Source organism: Aythya fuligula, chromosome 4 (genome assembly GCF_009819795.1).
Source record: "Aythya fuligula isolate bAytFul2 chromosome 4, bAytFul2.pri, whole genome shotgun sequence".
Taxonomy (NCBI): domain Eukaryota; kingdom Metazoa; phylum Chordata; class Aves; order Anseriformes; family Anatidae; genus Aythya; species Aythya fuligula.
Genome location: NC_045562.1, coordinates 45,286,455 through 45,312,609, shown reverse-complemented (window position 1 = coordinate 45,312,609; position 26,155 = coordinate 45,286,455). Strand labels below are relative to the sequence as shown.

Below are 26,155 nucleotides of genomic sequence, written 5' to 3'. Positions count from 1 at the left end.
TCTTACAGCTCTCAAGGATAATCTTGGAGAAAATCTAATATTCAGAATCTAATTAGCTGTAGATACTTAAAAGCAGACTGGTTGAAACAGTTGTAAATATATGGTAGAGAACAATCTTGCCCAGACAGAAACTACTTGTTCAAACAGGTCCTTCCTGCATTCAGCTTTGGAGTCTATCTTAATGAAGGTTTTGTTTGGGAATATTACAGTCAAGAGTTAAATCAGAACAGCGGAAGAGAGACATTAAAATGTATAGGGAGAGGAGGAGAAAAGGAGTTGTTTTTATTTGAGATTTGAAATGAGATGAAGGGTCACCGAGGCTGGGAAATGCACAAAGGCCGTCCCAGACTCCAGCCTATTTGGAAGAAAAGGCTCTCGCATAACAGTAGTGAGATTGTGTGGAAGGACAGAGCTGAGTCTAGACAAGCAGTGGATGGGGGGAGAAAAGACAGATTTTTTTCCCAAATTGACATGTTTCTATTAATTCCATAATTAATGACTTTCAGATGACCAAGTTTTAAACGCCAGGCAGACAACTTGGATTCAGAATATTCTTTTGCTGCAGCTGTCCAAAATCTAAAAGCACTGTGTTTATCTTCACTAAGCACATCGCTCTACTGCTGCACCGCAACTTAGCATCATCCTGTGTGGAAGTGGTAGCAGAAATTTGTTGAACATGGTAAGAGCTTCCTATTTCCATTAAATGAATAATGACCTTATTTGCACAAATGCCAGCTTTATATTTTGCAGTGATCTTCAGTACTCACACGTCAACCAGAAAGCCTGCTTACCTGGTGGTAAATTCCATCATTTGGTGGTCATCCTTATTTCTGATTTTGATGTCCTGCAAGAAAAGTTGCACAATGACAGTTTTAGTAAGAGAATCTCTGCAGGCAAACAATCTGATATGTAGATTCAGAAAAGCATTTGTGCACTTTTTTGTTACACTTTCACACTGAGCTGTTGAGATTGGTAAGTCTATTCACCTAAATTTTTCTGCTGAATTCTGCTGATGCCTTAGAAATGCTGTACTCCCTTTAATGGTGCCAGAATGTGATTCCATGTTCACCAAAATCTCTTCTGTCTGCAAATCTCTTAAAGGTATAGTTCTCATTTTGGATGTTGCTATTTTCAGTTCCACTAGAGTATTTACACGGAAATCTGGGGAATTACACCAGAGTTATACTCCAGAATTATATTCATGTTACAGCGACCATAATCTGACTCTAGAGGAGATAATTTTTTCACCCATATATGGTACAATCTACTGTCATTTGTGCTTCTACTCACATTTGTCATAACAAGCTGTGAATTACTTTTTACCAAAAACTTGCTCTTTCCTAAGAAATGCCTCTGTGTTCCTGTATAAGAAAAAGGCTTATTTTAGTATGTGTTTTTTGACTTGTATAAGTACAAGCTTTTAAAAAGTCACTCATTTGCTGGGACATCTGGTTATGATGTTGTTAGGTGTTTTTTGTTGTTGTTGTTTTCTTAATTAATCAAAATTCGTATTGTCAAACTAAAGGGACTGATTTCAACTGGAGAAGCTACAGCTTTTCCACACAGTTTTGCCTACTGAATTGGGTTACTTTTAGTTGTATTGGAATAACTGCATGTCTGTGCATTTGTGCAGGCATTGTTTCAAGACTTCTCGTTTACTTCCTAATTGCTTACTATCACCAAGCTGCCATGGCAATGTTACTTTTCTTGCAAGCCCTTACCAGCTAGTTTTGATCTCACAACGTATAAATCAAGGCTCTTTTTAAAGAGCTGAACTCTGCACACAGAGTACGGGGCATCCCTCTAATTCTGTAAGTTTTATTTTCAGTAATACATATCAAATCATAGACATACCAAGTATGTCAACCACTAGTGGACTTCAGTGTGAATTGCATGTGAACATCTGTAGGAGTTCCACATTGACTCTGGTGATTAAAATAATTACATTTTTCATGTGGGTCATTTTAAGAAACTTCTTTCTTAGTTGTATTTAGCTTCATTACATTGCTTCTCCTAGTGGCATTTTACTACTGCTTTGTTAACTGGAAATTATTTTGAAGTATGAAGCAGTGTGTTGGACAGCCTGTGCTTTTTATGTTGCTGTTGTACTATGTATTTCTAGAGCTGGAAATCTTAACAGAACACATAACAGTCATTAACCCTAAAGAGAAATTTCTTCAGTATCCCCTGGTCATAAATTACTTTTAGAATAAGCAGAGACGGAAAACAGCTTGCAATAGAAACACGCCCTTGGAAAAGTTTCTGCTTCCTAAAAGCCACATTATTGTCTGATACCCTGTGAAGGGAACACTTGACAACGTGTGTCGAGCGTTAATGAAGTACTTAATTTTCAATTCTGACTTTACAGTTCCAATTGTATTATTTCATGTGTCATTGTGTGCATGATAATGTTCTCACAGCTGTAGCTCCTGCCTCTTGAAGCTTTCAAAGCTGTTCCTACACTAATATGCTAAATCTCACGTAAGGTAAGGTAATACTATTCACATTTCCAAAGAGGAAAAACCAAGGCGTGACCTGACATTTTCTGGGTTACACAGGAAACCTGGTGCAAGGCACTGGCACTCAAGATGATGTGTTTTGACTTCCACTCTCATGCTCTTCCTACAGAAGAGCTGGTAGTCCAGAAGGAATCCGCCTCCTGCTTAATTGCTGGTAGGTTTTCTTCTGGCTACACATAGCAGTAGTTACTCATCTGTTTTCACTTCCCTACCTTTCATAATACGTCCTGCGCTACTTTGAATATAAAACATACCCTTTTCTCCCTGCAACTGTGGAGATCGTCAGGTAGAAGACTGTCTTATTTAAATTTCAAAGGGCTTCTTTGTAAACTACTTCCTTATGGTGGAACCACGAGTTTATCCTTTTAAATAAAATCTTTACGCAGCACATTTATAAATTACAGGGCATTGCATGCAAGGAGCATTTCAGGCTACATTTGCAACAGAACCTAGTGCATACAGGCAGAGTCAGCATGCAAAAACGTTCTGATTTTTTGAGCAACTTTTATCTTTCTGAGTTTGAAACTCTTTAGCTTGACACAAACGTAACCGGTTTACCAATGCCACCTAAGAAAATCAAAGAAACCGTACCTCATTCTCTTTGGCAGCTTATATTTTAAAGAATCCAAGCATAAAATGTTCCAGGTATACTTATCACATGACTAATTGCAATAACTACTTTTCAGTCGTGGAATGGATCTGATGTCAATTACGTTCAGTCTTTGTCATTAAACATGCCATGATAGCTGGATGCAATAATGCAACAAATAACAAAATACAGTGAACCAATGCAATGTCACATGGTGCTACCTTCCTTTTTATGGCATCATCAAGCCCTTTATCCATCCTCTTTTCTCAGGCAACAACGGCATACCAACAGAGCTCCTCTTTGCTCAGACAACAGCAGTCCGTAGCACAGCATCAACACTGAACAGAGACTGAGGCTGTGTAACAGCAAAACCACCAAATGCTCCTGTATCACCCGTCTGGGACAGCACACGCACCCTAAAGAGGTAAGAATTCAGGCCATAGCTGCTCCTTCAGTCTTGTTACCACCAGTGCAAAGAACAATCTCATTCTAAAATGATAGTTCTCAAAGGAGCTTTTTCAAGTGTTCAATTTTAAGTGTTCAAGCAGAAAACACTTTTTTTTTTTTTTTTTTTTTCTGTTTCTTGTACTAGGATTTGGTTGCGTTGTCCACATCTCTGTGAAATTCATCACAGTGCAGGGAGACAGAAAATAATTGTGGCCCAAGGAATACACACTTGCCATGAACGCAAAATATATCAACAGGGTGTATTCAAATCATAGCATGCCGTGATCGTAAAGCATAACCACATTACCAGTCAAAGCTGGAGGAAAGATGTACAGAGGTTGTCATTAATGGAGTGCTTTTATTACTTGGACCACACGAGTACAAATAACATGTAGTACCCTGTGATGCATATCAGAGTGGATCTGCTTGAGGTCAGAACAGGGAAACTGCCATTACTTCTGGAGAAAAAAAATGGCATTTGTTTTTCCACGACATATTTTCTGATCCTCATGTAGCAAAGGTTTTCCATTGATAAGTACTTTGACAACTTCAGGAAGAACAGACTGTTTTCAGGCTTAGAAACAGAGCAGTAGTACATTTTCTAGTTACTGCATTTTTCTGTCCTGCTAAGGACTATGCCTTGCATAGTGATAGACCATTTCTGTAATGGCTCTGGCTTTCCCTGACTACACATATTTTCATGTTCTGCCATTGCATGCAGTCCTTATTCCTTCATTTCACCCCAGCTCTGAACTTCTCATATACCTGCACAGAGGTTGTTCTTTGTTAGTGTAGACACTTTGCACTTTCTGCAGACCATCAGTAGCTGATGGTCTGCAGAAATCAGGTCCTCTCGAGAGTCAGTGCAAAGGATTTTGGAGAACCAGAGCTCAACACCAATGTGGTAGGCAGCAGTTATCCCGCAACAGAGAGTTTGCTGTCAATAAAAGCAGGGTGTGAGCTGTCACAACCTTGACCGCTCCTGCTCTCAGACCAAATGGGGACATCCTTCTGTGTGACTGGACTGTAATTAGCCAGAAACGAACTGGGAAAGTGGATGAAGGTTAATTTATACATACCTTTAATGCTGTGAGGCTTCCCCATAAAACAGTATTTGCCCAGCATTCTGAAAAGTGCTAGTACATCAAGAATTTGAAGGAGCTGTCATCATTGAAAGACCCTGGTGAGTCTTGAAGTCTCTTAGATGGAGGCAGAAGCTGGCCAGCTTTCATTCAACCAGTAGAACAAAAAAAGGAGAAACATTAAAACAATAGGGGAAAAAAAAAAAGTGAAACAAAATGTCTGGCACGCTCTATTAGTTTCCTGTTAAAAAATAAAAATGAAAATAAAGGGGATGCATGCAAACGCACTGTGACCAAGTCTGTTGTTAACTTACCTGCTTAACATGACAGTTCAAAATGAAGCTTCAGATAAGGGGGCTTTGCATCTGCAGCCCTTCGCTAGATGTGTTTGGGGGGAAGGAAGTCTTTTCTGTTACAGGAAACTATTTCGCATCAATTATTTCCTTTACCGCTTTTAAATAGAAGTATTGTCTCCAAGGCTTATCATATGCAGACTTAGACAAGTGAACTTAACCATATATTACGTACACGCAGGCAACAAAGTAGGAAAGAATGTAATTTTCATTTTTTTATTTTAATCTAAATGAGCTTATAATTGCTAAATAGCTGTAGGAATAACATTATATATGAAATCACCAGAGGAGAGTAGCCACATTTTTAGGCTGCCTAAGAGTGGACGTCAAAACCTGAATTATGGAAAATAAATTTATCAGGAGTCACTGAAAATTTGAAGAACTTTTCCCTCTTCCTATAGAAATATATTGGTATTTTTAAAAATAGCGCTGGTATGGCTGCCTTACACCAATAGGATCAGTGTATTTTATATAAGCAAGCCTGACATTCTTTTATACAAGAGACTTTTTTTTTTTTTTTTATCCAGTGGTGCCGTTATCACATCATAGATTTTCCTTTTCCTAAAAAGAAGCAGATGTGACATTACATGATTTTATTACCAATCAACTATCTTCTTTTTGACAGTAGGCTAGTTTCTGCTGGCAGTGCTCAAGAAACCTACCTGGTAAGTAGAACAAGTCTGAAAACTGGAAGTACATAAGCTCAAAAGTTGCCAAAGTATTTAGCTGGAGAAGTCTGCCCTCTGTTTTGTGATTCTGCAGCATGTAAATTGTGAACTTATTTTCTAATTTGTCTGATCAGTTGTGTGCATAAATAAACATGAGCCTGAAGACGGCTCATGTATGTTCAAAACAAGTATTGTTTACTTATTCAGTCTTCGGAATTATTCAAGCAGACTAAGCGACTGCACACCCAAGTCAAATGCTGTGGTTGCTGCTCCATGAGTAGACAACCCAAATTTGGGGGCTAAAAGCAGATGTACCTAGCAATTGAGAAAAAAATATATATATTGCTTGTTGTGCTCTAACTCTGAGTTCATCAAGAATCACTATGCATAAAATAGTACTCAGAAGAAAAGTACTTGTGCAGAAAAACAAGGGAAAATCAAAGCAATCTCAGTAAGTAATTTGGAAAACGCGGAAAAAAGGGAATTCCTTCCAAAATTCCACTGTGTGGGGAAGGATTTTTTCTTACGAAGTCCTTTAGTTAGAGTTATCCTTGTGTTTCAAGGGCAGAAATAACACACACAAAAACGCATAGGGAGGTCTTCATAAATTGAAAAATACCGTATGCATGAACCACTAACTCATCAGCAGGCATTTGGGCTGTATGCATTTACTTTCTCTTGACCTACTGCAATCCAGTTTCTGGTTTCACTGAAGCTGACTGACTGACAATTGGTGTCCCCAACACAGCAACAACATCGTCTGCTTTTGAAACTTACCCGTGGAAGAAAAGAGACTTACCCCCCGCAGTAGCAGATGACTTGATTTTTGACCTTGAAAATCTCATTTTATATCAGTTTTTATTTCCTTTAAGAGCATTAGTCTACACCACTGCAAGTGCCATTATTCCATTTTGCTAACTAGTACTTACAGTGTTTGTGTACGTTATGAAACACAGGGAGCGTGGCTAGAAATATTCGGTTCTAGAAGATGAAATGCAATGAAGGGAGGTGTTGCAAGCAAGAACATTTACTGATGCTGCCATAAATACGCTGAAGTCAGTGGAGCTGCACTGATTAACTGTACCTGCTAATGCTCCGAGTGAAGTCCTTGTTACCTTGTTGGGTAATTATTACCAACAGGGGGTCCAGAGGATATTTTTTTACTGCACTGCTGAAGTGCTTTCTATTCCAGAATACAGGCCAAGCAGTAATCCTGAAACAGCTATTTTAGAATACTGCCCACTTAGAACTGGCTCGACACTGTACATACTCTTGTGTAGCCCAAGAACACACTTCACTGCACAACTACTCTCTTTCCACAGATGGTTTAAGAAATCTGAAACTCATCTGACTTTGTTGGCGTTGTCTTGGCCATGCTGCAGAACTGAAAGGTATTCCTTACGCATGGGACTGTGGTCGGATGCACGTTGTTCTGCTCTGGAAAAAAACAAAGCAGCTGCCTCTTCACCCTGGACATTTTTTCTCTGACTGTTAAAACAAATAATGAACAAAATCAGAAATGCACATGGATTTAGCATGTTACTGAAGCTTTCAGTCTGTTTTGCCATCTGTGTGCGTGGGTGTTGGACTGTTTTATATTTTGGATAATACCCTCTGAGTATTTGCAGTGGAACAGTACCTTCTTGGCACAGTTGTCATGCCATAAGCATGCATGCTGTGACCAAAACCCCTGGCTCCTTCAAAACATCAGAACAGAGAGCCTTCTGGAATAGCACAGTTCTCACCAAAATCAAGGTCCTGTAATGTTATTTAAGTAAACAGATGAGCATGGCTGAAAACCTGGAATTTACCACTAAGCAGAAAGGCTTGTCGAGGAAAGCGCTAGATTGTTACCATCCCAACATGCACTGTGTTTGTATCAGCCAAACCTTTAACAGACACCCCATTTTTGGAAGCCTCCTCTTCCCTTCTGCCCTGCAGAATTACTTGTTTAGAGTGAAACATGAGAAATTCTGACATCACTGTGAAATGTTTATACATCAATTTTCTTTGGACCAGCTTTGACTTTCTTTGTAGATACATTTATTTCAGTCTCTTGCTATTCTGCACAGCTCAGCGTTCAGAGTTGAATTAAACAATAACAACTCTCAACTCTATTTATTCCATGCTGTAGGAATGTAATTAATCTTTTTATATTGATAATAAATTAATATTCTGCTTTACAGGTTCTTAAATACAGGGAGGCCTGTGCAAATTTTAATTCAGACTGGGTGCAGAATAATAAAAAATTGCATCATGACCATAACAGATGTTCCTTAGCGGACATCTTATTATCCCTGGTTCTGACATTTTCTTATTCTTTATAAAACAGATGGAGAAGATACAGATGCTAAGTGTTCTGCATGTGCTTTTGAATGGAGATGCAGCCTTCTGAGGAAGTTTAGTTGTCAATTTAGGAAGCTGCATTTTGAAGTTACGTGTTTAGGGTATGTTTACGCATAGCCAGTCCTGATTTGTAGCATTTTCAGTAAGACATGAGGAGTCACGGGGCGCTGACAATAAGAAAAGAGCAGTAGCATTTATGGAAGTGGCGATCTTCAATGTATGGCAGCACTCTTAAGAGAGTAGTATGTGAAATGGGAGCACACAATAGATAACAAAATGGGCATCCTGACAGCCTAAATATATATATAAATACAATGTCACTTTTTAAAACCACGGGATTTATTTTTTCAAAATCTAATGTGTTTTGGACTTCATTCCATAAAACTTAATTAAATTTTTATTGCTTGAAGGAAAATCCTGACGGCGTTGAAACTTCAGACGCTGTTGGAAAGGGGATGTTTCACTCTTATCTAGTATCCTAAATAAAATTGCAAGAAGACTAGCGTCCAGGATACAGCATGAAAAGCACTTTGCTTTTTATCAGAGTACCTTCCCATTTCCATTTTAATTTAATCTGTCAATAAATAAAGGTTATAGATTTATATAAAACTATGAGCAATCTCTAGAGTAAAAACAAAGTTTTTCCTCAGGGCTGTGGTTGCAAATCGATTTGAGTAATTAGAGAAACAGTTGTAATCCACGTACTAAAGGATAGCTAATATTTTTATGCTGTTCTTGAATACCAAAGTATTAGAAAAAAAACTAGCAGAATTAATCCTGGCAGCAAATTCAGTATATTCGATCAACATATTACTCAATCTTCAACTGAAGTGAAGGAAGTAGATGAAAACCTTGTCATGTCTAATGCTCACCACCACCCAGAGTGCCTGCACAATACAGAGCCATAGAACTGCATTGCGTCCAGTATCTCTGAATTACAAGGCAGAAATTTTTTATTTGCTTGGCTATTCTCCTGTGGGCAATCCCCAGACATGGTTGTGCTGCATTTGATAATGATAGTACTCTTAAAGAGGTGGTGTTCATGAGGTAAAAGTCTATAAAGCAGCCAACACTATGGCTCAGATTTCAAAGACTCGCTTTTATTTTCAATCATACATGGAGTATTTATTCATACGGAGGAACTTTAAAATCTATACAGTGTCCTTCCTCCCCCTCCCTTCTAAAAATACAACTAATACAGGACAGGAGACATAAATAAGAAATTTCCTGAAATGAGTTTACTTTTCTGAAAAGTCTGGTGGTACTTGGAGTGGAAGTTCCAGGAGCTGGGAGCAGAGAAGAGGATGGGGCTCTCGCACTCTTACACTCTAACTGCACTGCTCTAACCTCCCTCTCAGGCCAGAAAAAAATCAGTTACAATCAACAAAAAATAACAAAAAACAAGCCAAAATTGCTTCAGTTGGTATTTCTTCAGTTGTTTTCCAGAAAAGAATTACTTTTAGTCTCAGCTGTTAAACAGTTTCTTTCTCTGCCTCCATCTGTATATAAAGTTTGACCTTGATGCTGACCTCCTTCTGCCAGATTTCCTCTTAGGCAGTGGAGGAGGTTTTGCCTGAACATGGGTTAAACTTTAAAGGGTACGAGTACACACCCTGTACTTTTATCACCGTCATGTTAGTCCTTTTAATTGCTATTTTAAGTCCTGCTCAGTTGAAGAATAGTAATTTTCTTTCCCAGACTCGGAGCTGCCTGCCTCGGTCTTTTAGGTTTGAAACGATCTGGATGGGTAGGTGAAATCCGTATGAGTTTGTTTGCGGAGGCCTCCCTCCCACGGGCAAACCAAAGACCAGTTCTTAGCCTCTGTGACAAAAAAACATTCCAGTTCACATTACTGAGCCCCAGGGAAAACATCATATGTCAACTGAAGCAAAACCTGCAAGTCGAATTATCCGACATCAAAGGCCACTACCCCCACACCAGCAATTGCTCTCAGAAATCTGTGCAGAAACAGAGTCCTCCTGCCATGGAGAGAAATGCTGGGGAGTCCACTGCTCCTCTGCAGTGCAAACCCACATGCCTGTGTGCCTGTGTTTCAGGGGCACTAATCTTACACGAAGTCACAAAAGCCTGGCACTACAGCAGCACGCGTGTTATTGAACCCGGCCTCTGCTTTGGTATTATTTACATCCAATTGCTACAGTAAGACCATTCCCAATTAGCAGGTATTGCTTTGTTCTATTGTGCTCGCTAAATGAGGTATTTCCTAAAAGAGTGATGGCTGTAGCCAGCACAGCTGTCAGGCAGTCATTCATCAGTTCAAAACGCTGAACGCAGCATCAGAGCTGGATTACTTACACTGTCAGGGCTGTTTCAGCCGGCTGCTCAACAGTCCAGTAGCGTATCAGTTCATTAGTCCTGATTAATTGCACAGCTTGGCTGAAACTATAGTCCCACATTCCTTAACAACCTGCTTTATTTTCTTTCAACGTAAAAGGCCCTAAAAGAAAAATCCAACCTCTTCTCGCATGAAGACTTGAGTAATTGCAAAAAAGCCACTAGAGTAGATTAGTTTGTTACTACTATTGAGACAACCAAACTCCTCTGTAGTGAAAGAATGAAAGGAAAAGAATGTAAAATATCCTCTGCAGTGCAGTGACCTGGGGGCAAGCCTATTGCCATGTTTCAGTGTTGTGGAAAAAAGAGAAAAGGCAAGCCATTGTGCCAAAATGTTTCCAGGGATATTTCTCCAAAACACCACACTAATTTAAAGCAACTGCTGCCTGTGTACGACGTCATTTACTCACTTAAGTAGCCTTTGAGTATATTCAGCATTGTGATAAGAGTTACTGACATATGAAACACACACACTTGTAATTCATACTTAAAACCCTGATACAAACTCATTGCCTGGCACAGGACTTAGTAGATTCCGATTTACAAAAATAAATTGGTCGGGATATCTGGAAAAATTGATTGCAGCTTTTGAGGTAGTTGATACTGCTCTGACTGCTGCTCTTCCATCTAATTTTCTTTTGTGGAAAAAACAAACAAACAACAAACAAACAAACAAAAAAACACCTCATGTGCACTTAATATATTGTGTAGCTGTTACCTGCATATTAACTAAATATCACCTACATATTTTTTTCTTGACTTACAATACTTCTTAAGGGCAAAGTAACAGGAATTTAGATGTAATCATAATTTTAAGCAGTTCCTCTGACATGGTTAAGTGAGAGATGTGGTAATTACTGACTGCTATTATCTTTAAGAGGGCTCATTTCCTAAGCTGACAGAATAGCCCCTAATAAAGAAACGCACTAGACCTTAAAACCAGAAGATACAAACTGCATCACTTGTCAAGATTTATGGTTTCTAGAATATTATACTCTTTACTCTGTATGGGACCATCAGGCTCAACTGTACAAATCTTAAGGAAAGCTTAGCTGAAATTAGCATTACTCACAGTAGTCAAGTCTGATTTCTTTGAACTTCAGTCTGCCACTCCTGACTGTTTCCGCTGCTACAAGAAGTTGTTACAAGGAATAATTAGTAGTACGATAAGGTTGACCTCTGTATATTTTGTGGTACTAGGAGCAGTCAACAAACGTTGTTCCTGGATAACAAGACAGATGTTACTGCATTACACAACGCACTGGACATAAGACCGGTCAGTCTCTAAAGCCACTAAACACAGGAAACATGGACTCAATGACAGATTGATATACCATGGTGTTTAGTTTTTTTTTTTTAATATATAATTTTTAGAAAAAGTTACCATTTAAGATATGTATTTACTCTTTTCTCCTAAGTTTCCAGTTTCACTATATATATATATTTTTTAATGTATATTGCCTCGTGAGTATAGCTGGAGTGGCTGGAGACAGCCCATACAGCACCAGGGCAGAGCTCACCAAAGACGAGTCTTCAGAGAACAGGAAGCTGAGATGAGCAACAAATTCCTGTTTGGGAATTGCTTTGTGTTAAGTATAGTAATTTAACCAGAAAAAGGTTCTGCACGGATCCCAAAAGGTATTGGGTTAAGTCAGAAAGCTCTGTTGTTAATGTTACTAGAAACTGCACACATGGTATGGTTCAGAGAAAGCCCATCTGTAAAACTGGATATAAAAAGACAAACAAAACCCAAACAACTGGAGCAGAGATTTGTGGTTAAAAGAACTTAGCACAAAGCCATTTCCCCGCATGACAGCTGCCTCGTGGCTGAGCTAACTAAAGGGAAAAGATACTCGCTTACCTAGCACATCTATTTAGCTATATCTTTGGAAATTATCTTGGAAGAAGTTTTTGTTGTGTAATTTCAGTTTGGATGCAGACCAGGCAGTTGAAAATTCTTAAAACATCATTTCTTTTTTCTTTTTTTTTTTTTTTTTGGTGGATTTTTACTTCAATAACTCCAAATCATCTTGTAGAGATAAATGATGGCCAAATCTACCCACACACAGAACTGGCTCAGTGCCACAATCACCTACTGCTCATCTGAGCACCTTGTTGTTATCTCCTACACTAAAGGGAGGGGTTTACACACTTTCATACATAGCTTTTATTGGAAAACAAAAAATACTGAAAACTTACTGAAAATGGAGAACTAGCTTTGTCCAAGAAATGCTCCAGACCATGAAGTACAGGATGAACTGTCCAAGGTCAGTCTGGCTGGAGAAGAAATGCAACAAGCAGGTGATTTACATGCTGAAGGGCTCACTGAATTTGGCTCTCCACGGAGCCTTCAGCACGTTTGCCTTTAGGTGGCACTCTTTGCTTGTATCAAGCATTTTCCTTGATCGAGGGAGCAGCTGTGTCTATACAGCTCTGCAAACATCACGTTCAGGGGAGTAAGATGAGTGCAATGTCAGCCTAGGATAGGGAATCTCATCCCACAAAGCAGAAGCTGGAATGACCATGGCTGCCATCCTCTGCCAGCTTTAAAAAACTGTTTGTACTGCACACTCTTGATTTATTTTTTTTTCCCAACTGCAGGATGGTCCAGTGAGCTGTTGCAACTAAGTGAAAAACTGATGCGGAACTGTAGTCCCTCTGGATTTGGTATTACGCAGCGGTGCCAGTGAATTTTTGCAGTAAAAGTGAGTTGTTTACATTAGTCTCAATGCTAACCGCTTAAAAATCCAGTGCTAAAACTGAGTGACAGCTTGGTTATTCAGTCAATTTGCTAATGCTGGAATTACAACCAAAAGAGCGTTTAAAACTTAATTCATGTTTCAGAAATCACATATAACTGTTGGCAATGAGTTACTTTAGCAATAATACTGTAATTTTATTGCCCTTTCCACTAACAGTGTCTTGAGCTTGTGACAAAAGGATGTCAGAAAATCAAAACCAATGAGTACAACTCCCCTGAAACCTGGCCAACGTTCTCCCACTCACCCACCTGCAGTCAGCAGCATGGTGTTGTGTTGCAGTGTTTGTCCTTTATGGTGAAAAAAAACTTACGGGATGTCTGCATGTTGCCAGAAAGGAGAATCTTTCTTTACGTAGAGAATCATAATAATCCTACAACTACTATGTAATAAAAATAATAAAAATTCAGAAACACATACATTGAAAATCTTAGATGACTCGTGCTCTGCAGCGGCTTTGTAGCATGCATTCCTATCTGCTACATGGTATTAAGCTCTTGAAGGGGCTTTTGGACAGTGCTCTGGCTGCTTGAAACACTGAAATGCTTTGGAATCCAGCCATGAGGTTTCCTTACTGGACTGTTTCTCCTACTGTTCACTGATTTTAAAACCAGAATGTCATCCTTCAGCCCCCTCAGTTACTTGCTGGGCCCTACAGTACTTCCCATTTTACTGAAAAGACCTTTTGTGCACATTCCAAATTTGTCTGTGTTCAAGTCCTGTTAATTCTGGACTGACATAAATAATCTCCATTCCTTCTGGAACACCTACATCCACAAATTTTCTCCTGCAAGGCAGACTTCTCCAGAGAACAAATGTGGGGTGGGGACATTTAACATAACCCTTCGGTGAGCTACCTCCAAACCACAACTTCAGTTATTTGACTACTTTGGGTCATTATTCATATATAAAAAGGAACAGAACCAAAAAGTGAATCCTTATTCTAGCTGTGATCACGTGAACTGCTGAAAATACTCCAAACAAATCTTTTCCCATCCAAAATGATGCAATGAAACTGAAAAAGTAAGGCTACTCCAAGAGCAGGAGCATCACCTAGACAATGCTGAGGACAAATCCAGCAAAGAACGGGCATAAATTTATCTTCCAAAACAAATAATAAATGTGTTACTCTTTATGAACGCTTGATGACAGATCAAGGCTTAAAAAAGTTCATAGTTATCTGCAGTCAATTTCTTAATCACTATAATAGCTTAATCCTGCAACAGCAGACAGGTCTTTACCTAGCTTGGGTTAAATGCAGGAATGGGAGATTGTATAGCTTTCCACCTCTTTCACATGTTAAATCATTAAACGTTTTCAAAAACTGAAGGGCTGTTTTGTTGTGGCAGCTACTCCTTCATGATTTCTGTCTCATGAGTTAGTAGGAATCCAAGATAATTCACCTTCTTCTCCAGTGTTACACATGAAGTAGAGGTGGGAATAATTCATGTTTCATATTTAGCCAAGAAACACGTTAAATGTCCCATTGTTAGTTCCAGGCTAATGACACTAGAAAGGCTAAAATCTGGAAGATTACACTCCCTGTGATGAGACTTAGTTAACAAAAACAGCAGTCTGTCTGTTAAATAGCCATATTCAGAGAGCCAGCTGTTTTCTCCAGCACCCTAATTGCTATTCCACAACTGAGTGCACCTGGAATGTGGACAGAACATCACAAAGAAGCATCAAGAACAACCAACATTTACCCCTGCCCTGCAGTCCATTTTAAACTAAGACGGATACATCAGCAAACGAGTATTAATTTAAGCATCTAAACTTCCTCTCTCACTCCCTACACTGTACCCATAATTGTGTTTTCTTGCAGGCGCAGCAGATTTGCAGTTCAGGCTCCATGCTGTGCAGTTAATGGGCTTGGGAGAGCACAGGGAAATTAAGATTGCCTCAGTGTTTATCAGTGTGGACTTGGGGAGAGTCTGGGCCACAGGGCAGTGAAAGGAGCCGATGACAGCGTTGCTCTTTAATCATCAGGGCACAGAAACGTAGCCAACACTGAGCAGCCCCCAGCAAAGGGCTCCGCACAGAAGAAAAAATCTTCAACTCAATTACCAAATTAGAAAATGACTAACATGCAGCTCACAGCAGCCATACATTTGGTAAAGGAATGAGAAGTGGGCCCAGAGTGTTTAAATGGGCTGCCTAACACCACAGTGGTTCATCAGTTGGAGCACAAAGGTTGTTCACTGACCTTCATCCCACTCAAGTGGAGGGAGAGGAGAGTTTGCAGGAGCTGTCCAATCTCCAGCCTTCAACTCTGCTTCAGCACAGACGATTCCGTGGATTTGCTGCAGCTGGTCAGTGTGTAACACACACTACCTCTTACCAAGCAAGTGATGATTAGGCTGTCACCGCAACCGACTGCAGGAGAAAAATTCCAAGGCTGGTGTGTTGCTAAAAAGGTATTTCGGTTTTATACCAAGGGGTACTCTAAGAGGCCTGTCCTGTTCAAATTTAACTCCAGATTTTCTGGAATTTAGGACTCTGGGTTTACGTAAAAATAAGTCACAGTCACAGCTTCAGATAGGGATTCAGTGAGGTGCATATAACTGAAATATGGTCATAAAAATTGCGAGTCCTCAAAAGGACAAACCTCTTAAAAAAGAGGAATGTTGATTTGTCTCAAATGGCACCCAGTGAAACCAAAAAGCTGTTCCCTATCTTCCCCATTTTGCAGTAAGAATCACAAAGCCCAAATTTCCTTGTTACTGGAAGCCAGAGGTTTGTATTACATTTAATTTAGCCACTCTCTGCATACACAAACTGGGGGAAAAATAAACCTTGAAAAGTCTCCTGTTTTAGCAAGTCAGAGCAAAAATACCAGCTCTGCACAGTATGTTTGAAAGGCTATTTAGCTACAAACCTTAACAATTTCTCCCTTTATAGTGCTTACAAGGTACTTGAATTCCCTCTTTTATATAGCCCTCCCCAGACCACTTTGCTTTGACAGAAGACTGTGTTTTTGTTTTGTTTTTCAATCTCATGATAAATCCAAACATAATCCATTGTGTAGTATGGTTTGACTTACTTGGAGATAAAACAGGGCACAGATAGCTTGTGCAAGAAGGGAGAAAAACAGCAGTGTTTTCCGAAAGGCAGCACCTCTCACCTTTCTGTTCCTTTTCACTTGAAGCATAGTGCAGTATCATTAACTTCTCACCTTTGTGCTCCTTTTCACTTGAAGCAGAGTGAAGTACTTTTAACTCTGAAAAATCAGGCCAAGACAGGCCACAAGTAACAACTACAGTTGGTATGTTGTTTTTCCTATTTTGTTGCTGTTAGTTTGATTTTGGTTTACTTTTTTTTTTTTTTTTTTTTTTTAAATGGGGGAGAAGATAGGAGAAGGAATAAAGAGCTTTCATTTGGCTGTTTTCCTTCATTCTATCCAGTCACCTCATCATTTTTTTCTACATAATATTTAGGCAGTCAACCAGAGGAATAAACTCATAAGCCACTTGAAAACAGTCCGACTCTCACAGACACTAAGGTCCCTTTACATGCTTTTAGTGCCATAATTGCTTCTTAAAATGAGCGGTGACTGCCAGGGTAAAGCCTACGGAACACATCACATGGAGCACTAACTGGTTTTGTAATCCTAGCAACTTTCACATGTTTACAGCTTGATCTGAGTCCCCTAGTGAGCACTGCAGGAAAAGCACCAAGATGCCAGGAGGACTGCATGAATGTACTTGGCCTCTTTTTCATTGATAACCCCTTATGCCATTCAAATAGGACTCCAGAATACACTATTTTAATTAGCAAAGCTTGTTTTTAAGTAAACAACACACAACACTCCTTCTAGAACAGTCACAGTCTCCCCTGCTAGACATACAGGCTTTTTGGCAAGATCACATTCAAACAGCATGAAATTCACCTCCGTGTGCGGCCCCCTTTGGCGGCCTTTGCTCCGCTTTAGCCTCCACTTGGCTGCTCTGAATAGCAGCAAGTGGCACGTAAGATAAGGACCAAGATTCGCTACAACCTTCCTCCCCCCAAAAAGATGGTCCGAATCCACATCTGTAAAGATCAGCAGTTTTTTTTTTTCCCCCACTATAAGGTCATAAAGGTGTAATATAGGCGTCATGCATAGAGTACATACCATATTTGAATTGAGTCCTGTCCCTGCATGACTTTGAGCCCCAGCGAGAGTACAGATGCACAACACATTTAATGAAGCCCTCGATCAATGTGGTTTACTGCATTGTGCTGTTTATTGGGAACATGGCAAAGTCATCCAACCGACAGGAGTCAGGACAGCAGTGAGAAGTAACTCCATGAGGAAGCTCTGACAGGATTCCTTTTGACAAGTGGAGAGAATGAAGTTCCCGTCCTAGTTCAGTAATTGACAAATGAACAGAAATCAGAAATCATTGATGCAACATTGACCCATAAAACACTGATGACTGAGGTGGAGTTCTCCCCTGTATCCACAAAGGGAACAACAGAGAGTCAGAGAATAACAGGGTAAGAACAAAACAATGCGGAAGAAAGGTCGGCTCCTTAACAGACGTCACTACTGCGGTCCACTCACGCTGGCACTGGTTCCAGCTTTCAGCTACAACCGTGCAACAAATTGGACATGTCTCATCTTCCAGTCTTGATACGAAACTGTTGCCGTTGTTGATTTTCTGTTGTTGGTTGAGTTTTTTTTTTTTTTCCTTTTTTTTTTTTTTTTTTTTTAAACTATGTTTATCAACACTGATACATTACAGATCTTGTTAGTTATACTTTGAAGTCTGATCATGCAGAACTACAGGCAGGTGCAACTTAGATCTTATTACAAGATGGACATGGCAAGGTGAACAGTTGTTTTTGCTAGTTAAGATCTGGAGCTTTGTTACTGTTGTGGCTTTAATATATACTGGCCATAAGTCCCACTTACTCCATTTACTAAATATACATGATTCTCTATGTACATTGAAACCTCCAGCACCCTCCTTTTCAGCACGTGACTGACTTAGGAAGAGGTCAGAGGTCGACCATATTTAGGCATACAGTGGCCTTACTGCAAAAAGGTCTATCAGTAGTCATGTGTTGGAATATTACATATTAGTTACAGGAAAAAAAAAAGTCAATACAACTATTTACATTATAAATATCTTGCTTTCCAGAAGACAAGAATGGCCCTGTTCAGTGAAAATTAACAAAAGAGACAGGGTTAGCTGTCTGAAATGATAAATGTGGTAGGGATACATTTATTTCCCAAACTGACCGTCTTCCTTCAATATGTGCTTTTCATCCTTTCACTCACAGGTAAAAAGGCACCATAAGCCTCAGCTGGAGTTTTTCAACATTCTTTTGTCAAATCAAACCCTTCTTAAAACTCAAACTTGCCATGGGTAGATGAGCCTGAACAGAAATGAAGTTAAACAGCTCACCTCTCACAATTGATACTTAATTTGAAAAAAAAAATAAATTAAAAAAAAAATAATCAGGCTGCACTGGCAAGTTCCTAATATGTTAAGCAGACTGCACTAAATTCCACTGGACAGGTCTATTTTACAGCTCATCAGTGAAGATGACACATTCACCATTCCCCTGTACTCCCCATCTTTCTAATTAAGACATTATTTATGTGTGGAATATTCAAACCTTATGCACAATTATGTTCTTTTGGTGTGCACGTGTGTGAAAAAATCACCTTGAGCTTGCAGATAGGTAACCGTGTCCTTTGTAAACTGGTGGAAGTTCAAATAAGCACAGCCATCAGATGCTTGAAGATGTGTGATTATGTTAGTTACAATTATGCTCTTTATCCACAATGAGAATTTGGATCAAATATGAATACAAAGTTGAAGTTCTAAAAATCACGTCCATTTGCACTCCCTCTCTTTCTTGCACGTACACACACACACACTGTAAATGTAAAATAAATCACTAACTCAGACTTCTTTTTTTGCCAGACCATTAAAAGGAAAGCCTAATTCTCCCCTGCAGGTTGCCTTGCCCATTGCTGTCCCTGGAAGCACGCAGCATTTGTTAGAAAATGTATTATTGTCATTGTTAGGCATGTCTGAATTCACATGAAAATTTAAAACATCAGCATACAGAAAGACCTGAAATTAGAATTATTCGATCATGTTAAATACTGCAATATTTATAATACAACTAACTGTGGCTTTTAAAAGTTATTTTGAATTAAAATATTTCTAGTATATTTTACAATGACTTCAGGATATTCAAAACAATTTTTTTTTTTTTTTTGAGGTGGGAAATTTGCTCAAACTGACTCCCTCGGGCAGTTTTCATCTTAATCGTTAGCATATTTTCATGAGATGGGATGCTAGGGGGTGGGGGGAAAAGCAATCTGTGTCCTGTAATGTTTATCAGTGAGCACCAATCCAAATCAATTTAGTAACAGTATTTTCAAAAAAAATCCTAAAGGCACGCCAACAAGTCTAATTTCTTCAGAATCATTATCCCAAAGGTAAAGCAATATATGTGAAGGTAAAACCTAACAGATGAACACTCCTGGTTATAAACTTAGAAGAGCGGCACAGTGACATTATCATCTGGCGTGGATCATCTCTTGAGGCCAGCATCATGCACAAACTGATGATTTCCAGAAGAAAAACACCAGTGCACCAGGGAAGCACCTCATCAGGCTTTCTGTGGCTTCTTTTTCTTTGGGTAAGTTGCCATACTTGCACTGAATTTTAAGCTCTCTTTTATATAACATGGACTTGAAGATTCCTGTGTGTTTCTATGCCACGGAAATGGAGATAGCATGGGAGGGTTCCCAACCACAGCGTGATTCACACTTTGTGACCACCTCAAACAAATACCTGAAATCTCTGAAGGTATGTTACATTCTAGCAGAATATATTCAAAACTCACAAGATACTGTTCTGACTACTGAGTCAGCATCTGAAGAGTGATTTCAAAAATTATAAAACATTTTGGATTGAAAACATACGTAACCTTCCATCAATTTGAAGCAACTCAATACTTTTTCCTCATTTCAACTCACCAGTGAAAAAGAAAAGGGAAAGAGACCTCTTAGGAGCAATTCTGACCTTTCATATTTTTTTTTCCTCCAAATTTCTCATGCTATCTGGAAGTAGTCCACCTGAAAATAAAGCTGGAATGTTTATCAGTGACTTCTCTACTTTCTCAACGCTATTTTTTGCTGCTAGTGCTCTGATTAGCCATTGATTATTACAATGCCTCTGTCATTTTCCTTGCCCTGCTGATAGTTATCTGAAGTGAGCCACCTGGGACAGAACTTCTTAGGCTATTCAGACACTTCAGATACTGCTGAGCTCTGTGGCGTATTTTCAGAAATACCAAGGTGTCCAGCTGACATTCGTGCTGACAAAAGATACACACCTATGCCCCCTTCTGCCAATAGGCAGGTTGCTGCTTCAGTGCCCAAATAATCTGAAAAATCTGTCATTAAATCTTCGTGCTTTGCCCCCTTCCTACATCCCTGTAACAGTGGCAGTTCTACATACGGCTACAAACCTGAGAATGAGGTGAAATTATTACTCAAGTACTACGTGCTAACGTGATAATCTATGAGGTAGACTTGAAAGATCACTGGCAAGGAAAAAAAATGCATTTATCATGACCACACTGCATGGAACATTGGAATAATGAGCAGCAAGACATAAAGAGAAGGGTCTCAAACTTCCAGCATCTGAAAGAAAAATACCTGTGCACCTTAGCGTAGCTACGGATTGTCGTCACTGCCATCTATTATTCAAGGGTACTGCGTTCCTGTATGATACCAGCTGACTACACCAACCTCCCAGGCAAAAGTAGAACAAAGGATGCTGTTCCTACCTGATGGCTGCCGCTTCAGTTTGGACAGGACCATACAAGGACCAGGACTGAAGGGAACTATTGCTTTTTTTTTTTTTTTTTTTTTGTCAATGGCTTTTTTCTGCTGTCCAGTGTGGACAGCCCCAAGTCTCCTCCCACTGCCAGAGCTGCTCACCGAGGAGGCTGACTAATTGAAGGATAGAACGAGATGCACTAATTGATACAGGCCCCATTTCGACAAGGCACTTAAACACATGCTTATGTCGATCACTGCTGAACAAAGGACAAAAAAGAGCACATGCTACTTAGAAAATTAGACACACATCCCTACAATCTCCACAAAATGTGTGTACAGCTCTGGTGCTTAGCAGAATCGGGGCTTCTGGGAATGAAGCTGTATATGTTCTGTGCTGGGGGGTTATTTACTGCCCATCTGCAGGACATTTTCTGCGGTAATCGGTTCTCTCCCCAGCACTCAGGAAATCAAACAAGACTAAATTATACCACTGGACTGTGTGTAGGGTTTTTTGGCTTTGTCAGATAAAACACAGATGATCTGCAAGCATCCATCTACTACAAATGGGTTTTCTGCTACTGCCTGTGCCACATCTCCATGTCATCACTGGCGATGAGCTGTGATTATTCCTAATTCCTACATTCTACATCTGCTGTATTTTTGTAGTTCCACTTAGCTTTGAGAGTGGTTTGTTGTGGTTTGTTTTTCGTTTTTTTTTTTTTTTTTTTGTTGGTTAAATAACACACTAAAATGCTGAAAAATAAGGAACTTAAAACAGATGCTAGATATCTGAACGCTACTAATATATACCTGTAATCATTTAAATCTGGAGGCGATACATTCCATTATTGCTAAGAAGTCACCCTTGGAGTTATTGCCTTCATACCTAACAAAGCATTGCTGTTTACCTTTGAATACTTCTATGACCACTGGCTTTCAAGTGAGCATTACCTCACTGAACAACAACTTGATGCTTCATGGCTTAAGAGAGAATATTGCTAAATGTTTTAGCAGTAGTAAATTATTGCTTTCACTATTACTACTCTGAGTTTTTAGAAAATCACAGACCTAATTTCATTTATTTTTTTTTTCCAGAAAAAATCTACCAAAAATACCCTTGGAGAAAAACAAAATACACCATTTCTTACAGCAATTTGGAGGCAGCTCAGATCCACCACCGGACCTGAACCTACTTCTTACCCATCTCTCTCATCTTCCCTCCTCCCCACCCTGAAGAGAAGCTTTCTTTTGTTTTCTTCCCTTGGAAAAAAAACTGACTTGCTACTCAATTTTTTTTTTTCGTACTGCAGAACAGTACGTTTGTAAGCCACCTAAGTGAACACTTCTATTTTTGGAGAATTTTGAATATGTAATGATGAGTGATTTTAAAGTATCCAATAATATATTCTAAAAAAAAAAAAAAATCTTTTTGACTTTTGGAAAAGCATTCCAGTGTTACGTCATTTTGTTTTACATGGCACACACTGGCAAGAGGAGAGATGACACACATCGTAGTTAATTTCCAGCTCAGGTGATTATGCTCTTGCAGTGGAAAATGCCAGTTGCTGTTTTAACTGGAAAAATACTCAGTTCTGAAATGGAATGTGTAGTTTTGCCCTTCTCCGATACAAACACTTGCTGTCACTTACCACTGGGAAGCCTACGTATTCTCTGGCACAACCTGAGTTCTTTGGTGCTTGTCAGAACTGGACTGATCTGTATTCTTGTCTATTCTTACAACTCTTTGTTATTAGAGAACAGGAATACTAGACCCACGCACTGTGTGGATCTTGTCCATGTAACACAGCTGGTAAAACTTCCCGGGGAGTTAGGTGATTTGCCACGAGCAAGTAAACAGCCAAAAGCATCCAGGCCAGCCTGTTCTCTTAGTAGTGGAGGCTCCTGTAAGGGAATGATTAAAGGGAGAACAACCTCTAAGCCGCAAATACACCGAGAAGGAGAGGGTTGCAAATTTCCTTTGTTTAACTCAGTAAAAACATACGCATGAAATAAAATCAAATTTTGCATGTCCTTTTGACCAGTCTACCTGTTCTCCAACCTTCTCATACCCCCTAAGACATAAACATAGCTGGAACTCACAGTAGTGAGCCTATTTGTAAGCTAAGATGATAACTCAATATTGACAGGAAGAGTTGCTTGCTGAGGTGAAGTTTTCTGGGCATAAACATGCGTAAAAACCATTCATTCTTGTTCCCTGTAACTTGCAAAGATACATGTGCTTCCTTCTAACCCGGTCTTAGCCTGGCTTATCTGCTCTAAAAATCAGAACAATTCCTAAAATTCACACACATTTTCATGTGCAGCTCTGTGGCATCTTCTTTCAATACAAACTGGTTATTATCTCAAAATATATATAACAAGTCTCAGCAGAAATTTTGGTGCTACATCTTCAAGTCTCTGAGGGAGCCGCAGCTTGATGTGGTTATTTTCACTTCCACAAACCCTCACGATAGATATGCAACCTCATCAATGACCAAGGAAACAGCCTGTGTACTGGTGGTATCACAGAAGTATTTATGCAGTTCACCTGAAATGGGCCATTTAGTTGTGGAGTGCATACGGAGGATGTATGCAGGTGCACGTGCTCCTATAGGCACACAGCTGCATACACGGCCAGAAGCCTGTTGGCGTGTGTGTGTGCTATTTGTATAAGGAGAAAAATGCCTGTATATCCCTATCTGCCTCAGTGAGCAGAAGACAACAGAACAGAAAGTGAAGGCAGATATACACTCGGATGTTTTAGAGTGGTTACTGCACACCTTGTCATGCCAGTGTGAAAAGGACAGTTGCAAGTTGCTGGTTTTGCAGCCATTAATTTTGCATCTTACGGGGACAGACAAAAAAAAACATGGATTAGAATAATCCATTGTTTTTTTTTTACCCCCCAGTAAGCATCATTGGAAGAAGACCAAAGCAGAGCAACTATAAGTTAAATATACACTCGAGCTTAGCTGCATTACATAATTCTGTAGGAGAAGCAGGCTGAAAAGATTTTTTTGTTTGTTTCATTTAAATCTTTGTTGTTGTTGTTTTTTGTTTTTTTTTTTATTTCTCTTCATCTCTTAACTCGTGTTACTTTTTCCTCCTCAACAACATCATCCTCTGAAGAACGCTGGGTTTCGCAGGCAGGCGGCTAGTCACCTGCAACAACCGAGGGGTCCCGCAGAAGCTTCCAGGCTGCTGTCCGTGTCAGACGCCAGAGTTTGATCCGTGGACATGGATGAGATGTCATTGACAGATGAGGACGGAGGGAGGCTTTCACTGCTGTTCACTGCTGCACCTGTGCTACGAAAACGAACACCAACGTGATTAAACCTGAAACCCCACAACTTCTTGCAGTTTAGGAAAAGCAGAGAACGCTTACCCCATGGCAACAGGCATGTAAGTACACAGACCATCTTAAGCAACACTAAGCTGAATATGGACCACGCAAACTTCAGACATTAGGTAACACCCAAGAAGAGTTTACCAAGAAATTCTCTCCCTCGAGTCTGTTTTGAAGAGGTGTAGCTCATATCATATCTTAACCCTCCACTTCTTATCTAGGCTTCTTAGAATTACAAATCACCCAGCGATCAGTTGTCAGCTAGGATCACACAGGCATCATCGTGATTCAAAAAAGGAGTAACAAACCAAATCAAGCCAGCAAAGCCTCCAGGCACTCTGATAAAAGCCTAGCTCTTGTAGGTACTTTAGTAGAATGGGGTGGCATCAAATCATCTAGTGACAGTGCAGAAATGAGTGTGGGGGAGGCAAAGCTGGGTTCTTCCTTAGTTAAGGCCTAGGAGACCAAGCCCAGGATTTCAGTTGTGACAGTATTTTTGGGCATCCCACTTTACCCTTCCTTTGTAAAATGACAAAAATACCATGTTTAAACCTTACAAATCACTCTGAATCTCTAAGATGAAAAATGAACCTGTATGAGATTATCAGTAACACAATTCAACATTTATCATACCCATAAATATTATTAGGCATTATTACTAGAGCAACTATGTCTCAAATACCAAGCAGAGCTATTTTTGAGTGTTGACACTGCAGTTCTGGTAATCAAGCTCAACCCATTAAAAGTGCTGAATTCAACTTCTGAAATTGATCTACATAACTGCTGCTGTAGGCCAAGTGCTTCAGTTCCTTCCGTTTTCCTTTTGTCAGTACAGACAACACACAGTTATTCAATGGGGCTGAGTACCTGAAGGAGAAGGCTGTCCTTTTACTACGCCATTTTTAGTTTTTTCTTCAGAATTCATTACTTCTTTGTAGATGAGTTCTGGAAGACAGAATTGCAACAGTCACAAACAGGAACCAGTGCCTGTGATCAGGAACAACAAGATCAGGAAGCAGCAGCCCTCCTATCGGTGCAGTATAGGTGCAGACAACCCTACGTTGTCTTCATGAGTCTGACAGCTCTACTTGCCTAAGACCTCACTGTTCCATTCCTTCCTCTGTGACCACCTCTTTTTGGAGCTGAATTGAGACAAATCAGGTTAAGCTATAACACATGAATTGTTTAATGCTCCACTGCCCAGAAATGAAGCAGCAGAGTAATATAGCATTATCAAGTATAAGAAAACCTCTGATCTATCATCATGCTACATAGCACTCTCTTCGGCAGATGATCAACTTAAATTTCAATGTAGCACTGTAATCTGCACTCCGGAGTTCATGTTGACCTGTGCAGATAATGGTGGTTCTCAGGACATTCAGATCTTATGTTCTCATTATGAAAGCACCAGTTTGCTGGTTTCACTTCTTGCTGTGATATGAATTATTTTAGCTTTAGAGATGCACTTGGTATTGGGACATAGCTTATTTGCCACAGAAATACCCCTTTCCATATAATCCTAAATCGTGATTACCTTTCCATTCCTCGATTGTATGTTCCCTTTCATCCAGCTGTTTATCATATATCTGGGGAGGTGGCTGCAAGAGAAATAAAACGATTTATCAGATTGTTCTTTATATTGCAAATAACTAGGAGTAAAGATAAATCCTCCTCTCCCTCTTTATAATCCATCCCGTTCATGCAAGAACACATGAACCATATCTGAATATTAAAGGAGTTAACAGTTCTGGAAATCAACACTTTATATAGAAGAAAACGCAATACTTCTCCCTCTTCCTCTTTTAAACAAGAGGCATAGTCGCAGTGCAATAAGACCATGGTCAATAACGCCATCATTCTGCTTGCACTGAGCCCAGAAATCGCACACACGGGTTG

The 26,155-nt window shown here is 39.6% G+C and overlaps 2 protein-coding genes and 1 long non-coding RNA gene across 19 annotated transcripts in view; 1 reads left to right on the top strand and 2 right to left on the bottom strand.

Moving 5' to 3' along the window:
- Positions 1-23,971, bottom strand: part of PTPN13 (protein tyrosine phosphatase non-receptor type 13) — a 136,260-nt gene extending 112,289 nt beyond the window's left edge. For 5 of the 7 annotated variants that reach the window (XM_032187308.1, XM_032187310.1, XM_032187311.1 and 2 more), the window contains exons 1-2: positions 3,330-3,385; positions 792-844 (exon numbers count right to left, since the gene is read on the bottom strand). The gene's annotated coding sequence lies outside the window, so the exon portion shown is untranslated. Of the gene's footprint in view, positions 1-791; positions 885-3,329; positions 3,386-4,634 lie in introns of those variants that run through there. The other 2 variants (XM_032187307.1, XM_032187309.1) reach the window with 2 other exon arrangements.
- Positions 14-5,664, top strand: LOC116489163. Its single transcript, XR_004253246.1, has 3 exons — positions 14-679; positions 3,379-3,532; positions 5,616-5,664. It is a non-coding gene; the product is annotated as an uncharacterized LOC116489163 (long non-coding RNA).
- Positions 23,972-23,973: 2 nt separating the features above from the next.
- MAPK10 (mitogen-activated protein kinase 10) overlaps positions 23,974-26,155 on the bottom strand; it is a 114,332-nt gene continuing 112,150 nt past the window's right edge. For 10 of the 11 annotated variants that reach the window (XM_032187317.1, XM_032187316.1, XM_032187318.1 and 7 more), the window contains 3 exons: positions 25,794-25,857; positions 25,127-25,204; positions 23,974-24,214 (listed from right to left, as the gene is read on the bottom strand). In XM_032187317.1, coding sequence (XP_032043208.1) covers positions 24,072-24,214; positions 25,127-25,204; positions 25,794-25,857 — 285 coding nt within the window. In that variant the 3' untranslated portion in view covers positions 23,974-24,071. Of the gene's footprint in view, positions 24,220-25,126; positions 25,205-25,793; positions 25,858-26,155 lie in introns of all 11 variants that reach the window. The other variant, XM_032187324.1, reaches the window with a different exon arrangement.